This window comes from Falco naumanni, chromosome 3 (genome assembly GCF_017639655.2).
Source record: "Falco naumanni isolate bFalNau1 chromosome 3, bFalNau1.pat, whole genome shotgun sequence".
In the NCBI taxonomy this organism is placed as follows: Eukaryota; Metazoa; Chordata; class Aves; order Falconiformes; family Falconidae; genus Falco; species Falco naumanni.
Window position 1 is genome coordinate 932,917 of NC_054056.1, and position 14,010 is coordinate 946,926.

The window sequence follows — 14,010 nt, forward strand, 5'->3', positions numbered from 1 at the left end:
CAGCGCGCATGTAGGGATGGCTAATTACACTGTATCGGGCTTGCACACTTTGTAAATTAAATGAGATTGTAAAAGGGGATAGTAGTGACTGTATGATTTTGGCTCTCTCTGGTGCCTTTCATCTGTCTATGTTTTGTGCTTTCAAAAGCTGCAATAAATAAACCTCATGCTACATCTAGCAAGTCAATTGTTTTGTATTCCTCAGTAAATAAGGGACTGAACTGGGAAGGTTATCACTAGCATTTTTACGAGCATGTAGCTCATATCAGGAGGTGAAGTGACAATGGCCAAGGTCTAATTTTTGAAGGTGCTCAGTGTGTCTCCTGCCACTGATTTCCTCTGTGCACAGATGTCTCCATGCCCAGAGACACCAGCTCAAGACTGTTTCTGCTGGAAAATTGTTAAACTGGTTCCTGGCACTGTTCTGTCCTGGGCTGATAGCCCTCTCCTGAGCAGTTCCTGGGCACATTTAGGGAGATAGGACAGGACAGGGACCGTTCCCAGGAGGATCTAGGAAGGGTTAGGTGGGTCTGGTGGTGTGGATGTGGGATCATCTGCGCGAGCTGGCTCTGGGGGCAAAGAGCAGTCCCGGGTGCAGGTAATGCTCTGAGCTGAGCTTCTGAAATTACTGGGCAAATTTGAAATGTTTGACCTCAGTTTTGTAAAGCTACTTCTCAGTGAGTCCATCTCTTCTCCTGCTGAGAATCTAAGGGCAGTACTGGCAGCTGGCTGCTGTGGAGGCCGGGTTAAAGCCCTCTGAATTTTGCAAGTCTGGGTTTGAGCTAATCACTCTTTGGCTTCCCCTATAACCATGGGAGACAAAGAGGCACCTCTTGTGTGATTCATCCTCCCTTAAGATAAGTGTCTAAGGTAGGGCAGATGAATCACCCTTGAGAGCTGCCACTCTTTCCAGCAACTATGAAGTGTAGAGGGTGACCAGCTCTGCTTTTGACTTCTGCCAGTTCTTTGGCTTCGTTCACACCAAAATCCCTCTTCATAACCCTGGTCTCTCAAATGCCTTCAATCTGTTCCCATAAATTATATATAAAGCCAGGACAGGGGTAATTCCGTTGAACTTCAAAGATCTTCTTGCACTTGTAAAAAGCAACCTGGGTGAGAGGCAATCTGCAGTCCTCTTTCAGAGCTTTGGAGGCCCCTGCTAGTTGTGCTGTTAGGTCGTAGAGGGGCAATGTCCCAAGATCTCATTCTGGGTGTGGAGAGCTCCCCTGGCATCATGCAGAGCTGGAGAGGCAGCTGTAATGTTTAGGTCCATATACTATAACAAATAACATTAAATATGCTAGCTGAGATGTCAGTGCATGACTTAAACCTTGGTCCAAACAAGGGGTGGCAATTTTAACAGTGAAAAAACAAATTCTACCCTGGGAACATCTGGAGAGGTTGAGGGTTATTTTCTCCTGTTGGTTTTGTGGCTTTCTCTGTGCTGTGCCCTTGGCAACCAAGTTTTGGTGAAAGGAAATCGCCCGAGAGCTTTGACTGTCAAGAGATTTATATCAGGTTTATGTGGCTAAAGTCCAAATTTGTGTGAATGTGCGTGCATGTGGGGGAAACCCAAAGGTTGAGGTTAAATATATGAATTCTACAGATGCCTCCTCTCTAGACCTTTGTAGATGCATATAATAGAGAGAGGATTATCCAAGGACAGAGCAGTGGATTTGGGAACAGAGACCTATGGTTCTACCACATGTTCAGAGTGACCCCAGCCAAGACACTTCTCTTTATGCCTCAGTTTTCCAGCTGGCAAGAACTGGATAATATTGAGCCACCATATGCAGGGGGTGATTTAAAAACTTGTAAGCAGTCACAGTAAATATAACATAACCAGCAGGGCTCAAAATTCAGAAGCAGAGGCCCTGGCTGTTGAGAGGATGTCCTAATTACTGCACTTAGCTGTCAGGAGCAGCATGTGCGGTAGGTTGCTGTCTCTGAGGCTGTTTGGTCTGTGTCTGTCTTAGAGTGATTTTGTATGTAATCATTGATTGTTTTGCTCTTTTGGGGAGATAGGTTCATTTGCCTTCGCCCCTTTCTAATGAAGGTCGAAAAGATATAACTAGAGCTGAGAAGGAAGAGGATAAAAGAGGAAAATTGGAAGAAGAGGCTCTTGTAACCAAAAGAGGGGAGCCAGTCAGGATCAAGATCTTTGAAGGAGGGTAAGTGTCTCATTTTATTTCCCTTTCTGTGTTACAGTTGCATAGGAGTTACTGATAACAATGATGGCAAGTCAGTGAAGGTGCCATGTGGAGGTGAGCAGAAGTCCAGGTATGGTTGGATTTCAGCTTACTTTCCACAGCCACTGTAAAAAACTGGCCCTCGAGATCAGTAAATACTCCGGACTGCGTTAATTTTCTTTTTTTTTGAGTTGTGTTTAAGCTAGCAAGCACCTCGATATCTTTTCTGAGCGGGTGGTTGAGCGAAGACAGCTGAAGAGCACAAATGCATCTTGTAGCTGTCTCTGATGTGACAAAAGTGTGCTCGGTATCTTTTAAATCCTTCCAGAGCCACCTTCTGAAAATGATGTTCCTGATGGTTGCTACCATTACAAGGAGGATCTGGGGAGATCTTTTCTGATGCCTGGGGTTTGGGTGGGGGAGAAAAGAAGGATTATATTCATGTGATTTTAATCCCACCCAACCAAAGTAGCTCAAACCAGAATGGATGCAAGATCTAAATTTGATGTATATCTTAATTCTCAGCTCCAGATAATTCAGAGTACTCTTCAGTAAATCAGCACTGGTCTGATACTTCTGTTTATCTTTTAAAAAATAAACAATCAGCTAATAAGTAGCATGTCTGTGGGGTACAATTAAAGATCATCCTTCCTGTGTGTTGCAGAGGGGGCCAAAGACATGTAAGAAATCCCTAGCAGGGTTCATCAGTTCTGCTTTTGCCATTGGGTGGTCTTGTTTTTTGTATGTAAGAAAAAGGCTTTAATTAGTCAGTAGTTGTGGTTTTCTGCTGTTACTAGTTGAAGTTTGCTTGTTTTTAAAAAATATTTCGTTAACAAATGATCAAACTAGCTAATCAAAAAATTAAAATACTCCTTTGGGAAAGGAAACCTGCTGCTTTGTTCAAAACTCACCTCCCACCCAGATGCAGGTGCTGTGCACCCAGTGCAGGTTTAGATGCGTGTCAGCAGTGAGTGGGGAACGCAAAGAGCTAAAGGAGTGCGGACCCGTGATGGGTACGACCAAAGTGATTGAGGGAGGGAGCCAGGAAACAGCAAGAAAGCTACAGACGGAGGGGTACGATGGGTTCGGGGTGTTGCCATCACCCTCCTGTAGCAGACAGGGCCCATGGGGCTAACTGCGTGCTGGGTTTCATTGCTCTAAAGCCCATGAGCAGCCTCAGTTTCCCTCAGCTGGGCTCTCCCAGAGCTGTGGCCGTTCCAGGGGGACTCGGGCTCCTTCCTAGATGTGGTGAAAGAGGCTCAGTTTTAACATGAATGAAAGTCACCCTGCCCCTCGCAGAGCAGCTCTGCAGAGGCTCCCTGGGGAGAGGTGCTGGGTGCTGGCTGCTCCCCAACTGTTCCCCACCAAGACGAGCTGCATCCCCACATCCCTGTGCTCACATGGGGAAGCTGTCTGTGTCCCTGAGCCCAGCACAATGGATGCAGAGTCACGTTTTCTAAACAACAGACACAAAATAAAGCAACTTTTTCAACATGTTCCATATAAGCCAGCATCAGGGAATGTATTAGTCATTCTGAACGTATGCTATGTTTTATTTTAAAGTTCCTGTAGCACTGACCTAGGGCAGCCGTCCTTCTGGATGTGAGACAGAATATAGTAGCTGTTTAACGCCAAGCACAGGCACTAATGCAACACACCACGTCACAGAAATAAATTTCATATCTAAATTACATGCCATACACACTGCTAAGAGGTCAGGCAAGACAGGCTGTTCTCCCGAGGTGCTTTGGTGCATACCTGGCGGTCCGTGCCTAGCTCCCGCAAGGTTTCTCACGTCAAATTGTTCAGCCTCAGCAGCTTATATCTACGAGGATATTTCCTTGCAGTAGAGGAACAAGCCTGCAGATGAATCTGCATGGTGCCTAGTGCTTTGTGCGAGATACTGAAAGGATCAGACCCCTTTCCTGGCCACCTCTTGAAAATGTTTTACAAAAAGTGCGTCATTCTCAAGACATTATTTCACTGTCTTCCCCCCACCCCCAGCCTCCTGAAAATTTCCTCCTTGTCTCATTTTCCCCCTTATTTATTAGTTTCACATGGTCTGCTTCTGGCTGGACCCATCCTTCCAGCGGGATGCAGTTGGTTCCAAATCTTTTGGAGCCATCCCATGCTTTGTTGCCTCAACCAAGGAGGGAGATTGTAAAGAAATGCAAGTGTTCTCACAAAAGGTGAACTTGCTGCAGCTTTATTAGCTCCTTCTTCCCCTCAGTTTCTATTTCTTTAGAGCTCTTGCCTTTCTCACTGCCATTTTCAACACTTGCTTTTTCCCTCTACACAGTCTCCTGGCTCCATCAATCCCGTAGCTGCCTTTCCCCTGTTACATTGCTTGTAGCACTGCCAGGACCAGCTCGCTACTTTCCCTGCTGCTGTCCAGCCTGCTGGCTGGAATCATATTTCTTGGCTTTCAGAGAAGACCAGAAAAGACAGATTTCATACTTTCATTATACCCAGTGCCCGTTTATAAGGAATAAACTGATGAACCTGCCAGAGTCTCTCGGAGTGTGTGAGGCAGCTTGGCTTCCCTTGCAAAGTCTCTCCCATTTGAAGATGTCTCCTGCCTGGCCGTGAAGGTGGATAGTTGCTTTGTTGTGTTTACCTGCTGGGAAGTGTTTTGGAAACAGCTTGCAGATTCCTTGAGCCTTGAGGTACATTCGTACCTGGGTGTAGGGTCCAGGCTCAGCAATGCCATGCATGGGGTGTGCTCAAGCTCAGTTTTTCCCTCATCACTCCTTCCCTGAAGAATGTCAATCAGCTTCCTGTGATGCCATCTCAGGATGTGGAGTGGTGGCCCCTGGGGCTGTCAAAAGGACCTGGGTGGTGGGAGGTGTTTGGCTCCAGCTGAGTTACCCAGCCATTGGAGCATCTACCTCCCTTGGCCCCCTGTAGTCCCTTTGTATTGTGCCTCTGCTTCCTGGGGACTGCAGGACTGTGTGGGTCTTTCTGCCTTGACTTTTCCACAGTTAACTGCAGACAGGATCCACAGAGTTTTCTGTTGGGCTCCTGTTTAAAGAGCAAATTTCTCTTAGAGAGCAAGTCTTAAGGTCATTCCATATGCAGTTTCAGCAGTGGCTTTTTACTTGCACTCCCGACATTTTTTAAGACTGGATATAGCTCCATTGCAACCAGCATTTAGCCCCCACCCCACGGGGACACCACATGTACTTGCCTGCAGAGGAGGTGGGAGTCGTTTATCACCCCACGCACAGGCTGGGCGCTGCACAGTCTCCTCAGCTTGTGTCTGGGAGAGCCATGCCATTAGGCAGCCAGGTCAGTGTTTGTACTCCTGAAGGAATTGATACAAATATCCATTGGACTTGTCCTGAGGGATATTGTGGTGGTTTTGAGCAATGAAAATGACCTTTGAATGTCAAGCTGGCCAGTACTGCTTCAGGAGAAGTGCTGTGATTCCTTGGTGGCTCTGTGTCACCTTCATCAATCCACTCTGGTACTTTGGAGGCACCAGGCCCATTCTGAAATCTTACATCATGAAACTGTAGATTGGTATTGACCTGATTTGAGAGTGAGGTATGCGATGGTATCATGGTCTTGTCAGGGAAATGTTGCCTGTTTACTGTGCATTAGCATTACCATGATGAAATCTGATAGTAGTGGGGTAGGTACAGTCAATGTATGTTCTTCTGTTTCATAGCCAAACTCTCTGGGCTTTCAGGGGGCCCATCAGGACGGCTGTCTGTAACTGGTGGGGAAAGCAATACTAAGATATAGAAGGTTAAAGGCCACTAACCTTAACTGACATCCCCAGCCCAGAGTTATGTGAAATGAAAACTACGTCAAAAGGAAGGCTCTCTTTGAAAAAGTGTGTGGCTGCAACCTCATGGCTGCAGACCTGAGTATCCTTGCATTCGCACCTTAAAAAATACGTCCCCTTCACACCATCCCATGTGTACAAATCCACACATGAGCAAGAAGAGGCCATGGTGATGTAGTGTATCGTTCGAGGGAGATGCTTATAGTGCTGTTGTAACCGAGGCTGCTCTAGGCATTGCTTTGGTCTGACTCAGATATGAATCTGAGTCCTTTGCTCTTTGTCCTCATCAATAAGTAACAGAGAGTTGCAGGTTCACCAGCTATGGGATCTTCTGAACTGAGGTCCTGCACCCCCACCTTAAATCACTGCTCCCTTGAGCCTGGGCGAAGCCGCTTCTGCCTGGTACAGTACAAGTGACGGGGGAGTTGAGCATGGTCTGTCCATTGCGTTCCCTGGAGACCCCCGGGGCTGGAGGGGCAGGGGCTGCTGTGTGGCGCTGCCCTTTGCCTCCATGCTGCGGGGCTGCTTCTGGGGCTTCGGGCAGGCGAGAAGATGAGGGAGCTCTACATCTACCTAACTTGGCCTCTCTAGCGAGAGACTTTCCCCTGGGTTGAAGGAAAATGGAGAAGCCTTGGGACCGTGTTGTCAGACTTGAACATGACTGCTAATTAGTGGATGTGTATGGAAAAAAAAAAACCCACCAAACCTTTGGGGGACCCATTAGCTGTATGCAATCCTCCCTTCCCCCAGCTATCCTCCCAGTTCTTGCCATTGTGGACTCACTGGGATCTGTGGTTGGCTTCTCTGGGGTGATCTCACTCCACTTCTATGACTGGCCACAGAAACTGCAGCTCCCACCACCCGCTGACACACACCTAATGGAAAATCCCTGGCACAGCAATGTGAGAGTTTTATTACCCTGGAGAAAGCCTCTCTGTTAAACAAGCAAAGTTTCTCAGCGTGTAACTCTGCATCGGACCCGGTTCGGTCAGGGGATTTCCTTTGCTGCTTAGATGAGTTCTAAGAATTTACCATGTTTATTTTGAGAGAAGTCATTCTTTATCCCAAAGACACTAACTTCAGCAAGCGCTTTAGCAGCAAGGGAGGAATCCGAGCGAGCCCCCATCTGCAGCACAGCTGCCGCGTGCGCCAGCGCGGGTGAACGGCTGCTGCTCCCTCATTTACCTGCAAACCTGCCCGAACCCTGGCGGTGGGCTCACCTCGCAGCCCAGGGCACTGCCCCACATGGGCGTACATCTCTGCAAAGCAGGGCTAGTGGTAAACAGCAATATTTTACTCTGTACTTTGTTCCTAGATATAAGGAAATAATGCCTGTAATTTGCATTTTTAAGTGAAAGGGGTTTTCCTGAGACAGGTTGCTTTGCACAGGAGGGAGAAATTGGTGTTAAAATGTTTCTGTTGAGGTAGTGGTGCCAGACTGACCACTTGGCATTAATTTGAGCATCTCATGGGGTTTGGTCGCTGGATTTTCCCTGTCCTGAGAAGCGCTGAACAGGCATTGCTGTGCTCCGTTTGGGCAGCCCTGTGGCTGCACAGCCCTGCGGGACATCTGGTCCTGCACGTGTCAGGCTGTTCTCTGAAACATGATGTTTAATGTCTGAAGCATCAGCTTGTGCACAGGTGCTTATCCTGCTTCTGTAAAAAACCTGTAAAAAGAAAAAAGTGTTTCTTATATGCGAAATTGTGTGTTTGTTTTTCAGATAGGACTTTACACCAAATGGAGAGGAGAGCTTTCATGCCGCTGGCTTTGGCACTACCAGGGCCAGCCCTGGTGCCTAGGCAGAGCTGAAAATGATTAACCAGCTCTGGGAAAAGGGAAGAGCATACCCTGGTTTTGTTTATGCTCATATGAAAAAAGACATGTCGTGTTAGGTACTGGCGGCTCTCCAGGAATCCCTACCAAAGTAGCCAATCCCCATTTCCCTCTAAGAGGTTGGCTTTCTGGTGGTCCATGCCCAGGGGGCTGGGGGATAGCTCTAAGGGTCGTGGTGCTCACACTCACCAGGTTCCATCCTCATGGGCACTGGGTGCTGTGCTCCGTGCAGGGGGAAGGACAAGCCTCATTTCTCGTGCCCATATAAAAGAACATAAGGTCTCTGTTGAGCACCATACATTTACACTCTTTCTTTTTCATAGCACAAGCAAAGCAAGTTTTCTGCTTAAAAAGCTAACAATCCAAAGGAGACAAGACACAGGGTGGTAATTTAAGGAAGGACAGATTTGTGAATTTTACTGATGCTGACAAGATGAAAGGAGAAATTGTTTGAAGAGACAGGTTTGCAGGCAGTGAGAAAGGCAGCTTGAAAGATACATTCAGGAATAGCAGCAGAGAAAAATAGCAGCTAGAGAAAAAATATTTTCAAAATGAAAGGAATATGTACTTTTTGCTTTGAAAATCATTGAATTCTTATGTTAAAATATACTTAAAAGCTACTGTGAAGACAAGGTTCAATTCAGCTTGAAGCAAATGCTTTTTTCTCCCCATCATATGTCTTCATGAAAATTTGGATTTTTCTTTCTTTTTAATTTTGGGTTCAATTAAAAAAAAAAAAAATCCCCCTGGCAACTCAGGGAGTAGCCAAGCTGAAAAATTCGTTCTTGTCAGTGGTGTGTTCAGGAAATCTTTGCTTGGATCGGGAGCAGCAAGGCAGACGGCAGGAAACTGCCCACGCAGGAGGAGGGAAGGGAGAAGTTTGCAGGTGGAGTCAGTGCAAAGAGCAGGCAAGTAAAGGTGTAACTTGCTTGGCTCCAGCTTTGGGCACCTCAGTCTGTCTGTTTGCTTTGAGCTGCTGCTGAGATGTGTTAGATAAGAGCTAGTGTGTCTGGGAGAGCTGACAGATTTGCTTTCGGAGGGAAAGTGTAGGACGGCTCTGTAACAGCGCCAGTTCCCGGACCTGCCACTCAGCAGATGGTGCTGCGTGCCAAGAGCTCTTGTATAAGTAACCTTGTATAATATAGAAATAACCTGGGGTTATTAACTTTAAAGCTGGTTATTAATTTCTCTTGGGAGTAGCTTCTGGTTGTATAATCACTATTGAAGCATCATGCAAGATCCCAAGTGGTGTATCTTTGGGACAGAACTCAGGGCTTGAAGAACTTTCTATTTTCCTTGCTCTTATGACAACACCTGCAACCTGTAAGTTGATTCTATCCCTGAATCCTCCAGGATCCATGCAATGCGAATCAGACTCATTCACATTCAGTCTACTCTTTTCTATCTCCTTTGGTTGCCCCTTACAGATGCCAGGTACAAAAAAAAAAAACAAAACAAAACACCCACAACAAAAAGCTCGCATTAAATCCTGCTGCATATGTTTCAGTCAACTAAATGTGGACCGAATCTCATGTTACCATCCCAGTCCCGGTACAGCTGGATGGAAAGGTACTTGCAGTCCACGGAACCCTGTGCTCTTCATGCTTCTGGTGCGGTGATGCTGGGCCATCCCTGCACCACCACCACCTTGGCTCCAAAAAGCAGGACATCCCCATGTGCCTACGGCTCGGAGCTTTCCTTTAGTACCAGCTGTGTTTGTGCTGAGCAGTTCCTGAACATGCTGTTCCCTGGCCTCCTGTGAACGGTGGTGGTTAGAGCAGAGCAGTGTGACTTGGGGATGTTGGACTTGTGACTCACAGTGACTCTTGGATAAGTTATTCTCCTCCCTACACTTCAGTTTCCTTGTTTGTGAGAGGGGACACACAAACTCACCTGCTCCAAAGCTTGATTATATTATGCCTTTAAAGTGCCTTAATATTCCTCGGTGGGAATTGTTAATGTTTCGTCTCCCGAGTATCTTGTCACTTCACTTGACAAATTGGCTTCATTCTGCAGCTTATTCCTGCTTTCCCAGGAAGTTTGACAAACACCGAAGGAATTAGTCTAGGTTGTTGTCTGGTTTTCTTTATTATTTTTCCTTAATTGTTTTTGCCTGTACAGCCAGCCCGCTTCCTTGACATGTCCTGCTGGCAGGTGCCCGTAGTGCAGCTTGATGCTGATTTCCCACAGCCAATTATTCAAAAAATGTTATCTCCAGTTTCCCATCTGACCTTATGTGGGATGCTCAGCTTTCTGCGGGGATTTCTTTCCTCCTAATTAGAGATCCTTGTAAGCATCCAGCCAGCCAACCCGTGGGCTTCCCCAGTGTGAGATGGTTACAGTGGGGCGGAGGCAGTGTGGTCCTCAGGTGGAGGATGGTGTACCCCCTGAGCCCAGCATTCCCAGTAGGGTTTTCCCAGCCTCTTATTCCACTCACTAGGACTTTTATCTTCTGTGGTTACACACAGACAAGAATTCCCATTTGCTTTCAGTTCAGATAATGAAAAATACAGACTTAATGAACAGTATTAAGCAAGAAAATGTCTTTGATACCTTGCACAGGTGCCTGGGTTACCCGGCAAGGGGCAGCCTGCCTTGCTAGCATTGTGCTGTATCTTTTTTTGGGAATGAATGGTGCTCCAGCTGCCAGACTTGTCAGTGTCCTGTTGTAGCATTACATTAATTAAAAATATACTAATAATTGCATTCATTCCAGCAATTACTTTGCTTATAATACAGTGTAGATCCAAGGCTCAGTCCAGGTAGATAAAGAGAAGCAGCCCCTTTCTGCAGGCTCTGAGACTGACAAGCAAGTACATCCCTGGGGTAGGACAGAGCATGATCTTCCTTCTTCAGTGGAAAGATGAGTTCAGGTCCCTGCAGAGGCAGAGGAGGAGCACTGTCTTGCTTGAGGTACCCCTTCCATGCCCTGCCAGAGATCTGTGACCCTGGCCATCACCCCACTTCTCTCTGTCATCCCTTTGCAAAACTGGGGGCAAAGTGGAGATGACAGTAGCGGGTGTTTCATTTTCAGACCCTGTGTCTCTCATTGGGGCTGTTTAGACCATTCCATGAGTCTGCAGTGTTGCCTCTTCCCTGATCCTATGTGCAACTTCGTCTCATTTCTGGGAGTGTAGTTTGCTCATGAAACCCTACATGCACTGCTCTGGGGTCATTCTCTGTAGTGAAGGCACAAAGTATACGCACTCTGAGAGAGGAAGAAGGTAAACATGGGGAAGATGACACTGTCATCCCAGGCAGGGAGGGTCTGAGGATGTAACCTGTGTGCTGGTGGGCGTTTTATACCAAAGAGTTACAAACCAAACTGGACAAACAGCATTTGGGCCAAAATGCATCAGTGGGCATTACAGGTCCAGTTGGCAGAGCAGAGCTGTGCCTGGGAGCTGGCAGAAAATGTGACATCTATGAGCAGCTGAAGGGACACAGAAGAGCATTTCACAGTGCCTTGGTCACACAGGTAAGGGGAGGCCAGTGGAAAGGAAGAACGTGATTTGATCAGACAGACAATTTTGGCAGCTGAGCAGGAATGCAGAGGGGTAGAAATTGGTTAGAAGGTAACATTGCAATTATCCAAGCAGGAGCAGGTCAGGCTGTAAGATCTGAGCTCTCACAACAAAGAGGGAGAGCGTGGGATGGAGAGAAAAATGGTATGAGTTCCTGCCAGCAAAAAAGTGAAGAGAAAGAGAGGATGAGGGTCAGAGATTATCCTAGGATAGGGAAAATTACATACTCATTGGACTTGGCACATGCAGGCACCAAGTGAGTAACGGTCATGTCTGTTTGCATTTCCAAGAGTTTCGTAAGAGTAAGCATTTTTTTGCAGTTTAATAAAAGGCAAGCTGGGCACTTTCCTTTGTCAGGGACTTGAAAACAATAATGTAAAAACATCTGTGTGAAGTCCTGAAATAAGTCCGTGATCACCTGGACTGTCCTTCTGCATCTTGAATTCATAGGCATGACACAATGTCTTATTCTGAGCCACTGCTTGATATGGGCCAAATGTCTGGAATAATAAGCTCTCCCCATTCGCAGACTATTTATGGGCTTGTGGCAAACATCAAGATTATAGGGTTTTCACTTTATTGATTCAGTGACACAATTTCTACAATTAATTCAGTGGAAAATTTAAGAAGGCAAACGTTTTTACCAGGTTTACTTAGGATTAGCCAGTTCTTAACATCTGCATATCTAGGCAGCCTGTCTTACACAGAAGTGTAATTTATAGAAGTCCTTTAATAGATTCCAAGTACTGTGCAATCAATTAGAAGCTTGATGTTCAAATAGACAGACCCAGACCTGACTGCCTGTTACTAAATCCATATTCCAGTAGGTACGTGGCAGGAAGATGACTGAGAATATAATTCTGCCCTGATTTTTGGGGACTTCCTTTTCTGTCCCTTTCTAATGATGAAAACGTTACTTTTGAGGAGACAGGTCTCTTCTCAAGGCAGATGTTAATCTGATTCCTGTTTGGTGGTTTTTTGGTTTTGTTGTTTTTTATGTTGGTTTTTTTTTTAGTCTTCCCAGGTGTAGCAGTTGATTTTTCAATTCTCTTTAGTATTGACCACCAGAGGATGCTGATGATGACAGATGGGATGTGACATTCTTGTGAACAATCTCCATGATGGAAATGATAGAAGTCCGAGAGTAAAGTGTGCCTGAATTGGACTTGTGAAAAGTGACATGCATTTGGGAGCATGAATCCCATGAAATCCACCCACTGTGTTTCACCTAGAGAGGGAACATGTCCCTGAAAATCAGGGAATTAAGCACTCTCCACTCCCAGTTTGGATTCTGAATTTTATTTTTGGAAAAGTTTTACTTTTTTTTGTATAATTTGGAAGTTAGTACATGAGTCATACTGTTGGTGAGAATGCTTGTAAGAACTGAGTAAAGCCTGTTACATCCTTAAGTGGTGGGACTGTGAGAGCCAGACTCTACATTTAAGAAAGATTTTCCAAGTCTTCCCGTTTTGTTGCTGGAAGGAGAGCAGCTTAGCTTGTGTGCTTTGTCCTGATATAGCCCATCATGTAACTGGATCTTTGATGGTTTTTAATGTCATTGTTCATCTGCACAACTGATGGAGGTGCAGTGCCATGGAAGGAAGGTGAGATCATTCCTCCTCATGGGACGCTGCTGGGCTTGCTCAAGGAGAAGAGGCTTGAGAGGCTGTGGGACGTGGCAGGAGCAGATGGAAAGAAGACCAGCAGGACCAGAGGGAATGAACAGTCTGCTGCTGCTCAGAAAGTCAGCAAGTTGCTGGAGGCAAGGATCCAGCTGCAAAGATGTGCTGGGCAGGGCTGCATATAAACTTGTTGTTTTCTTTTTTTAATACTCCATCTTCCCAAGGTGCTTTTCACTATTTAAAAGTTATAGTTCCATTTTTTTTATGATAAAACACGTTTACCTACTTTTTAGTTGTAGTCTTTTTTTTTTCGGAGGAGATCAGTAGGGATGTGCTGCAGGCAGATGCATCTTAGACCGTAGCCAATCTGAGTCCCATGATCTCTGGACCATGAAGTGCTGTAAGGCAGCTGCCAGCCCAGCTCAGTTCCTCCAGGATGGAGGAGTGGGGAAAAGCCATGGTTACTCACTGCAAGTGCTTAAAGCAATTTCCCTGTCCTGAAGGACCTGCTGCTGCATTGGATGAAAAGGGAGGTGGGGGATGTGGTGTCCCTCCTTAGAACCATGTGAGACATTCATGTGTATGTGTTGAAAAATACAAATCCAGACTGACTGTAGCTGCATGCTGCTTTATGTGTAGAACCTCAGACAAAAGGCAATGTGACCTAATAAGATATTTTTGTGGGTTTGTTTTGCTGCTTGTGCTGGTGTAGAGATAAGGCTGAAGAACTACAAGATTTTTAAAAACTGGAAGCAGGGAGGGGAGATTACAGGCAGGGTCTTGGCTGACTCTCCCGATAATGTTCACCTGGCATCTGTGCACTGTGGTTCAGTTTCTTGGAAGTTCATGTGTTTCTTAATTCTTGGGTGCTTTTGTCTCTAAACTTTATTCAGGGCTTGGTGTGTCAAACAGGGGAATAATCAGATGCGTGCAACCAAGTTCTTATAATGCTTATTCTTATATGCTCCAGCTTCTTGTGGACCCCGGACATGATTGAATTGGTTTGTGTAACTCTTGGTTGGGTTAGCAGCACAGTAGCGGCACTTTCAAA

General features: G+C 46.0%; 1 protein-coding gene across 1 annotated transcript in view; it reads left to right on the top strand.

Annotated features, from left to right (window-relative positions):
• Nucleotides 1-14,010, top strand: part of HIVEP3 (HIVEP zinc finger 3) — a 70,810-nt gene that overhangs the window by 12,744 nt on the left and 44,056 nt on the right. The window contains exon 3 of the mRNA XM_040588376.1: nucleotides 2,026-2,171. Within this exon, the coding sequence (XP_040444310.1) occupies nucleotides 2,026-2,171 (146 nt within the window). The remainder of the gene's footprint in view (nucleotides 1-2,025; nucleotides 2,172-14,010) is intronic.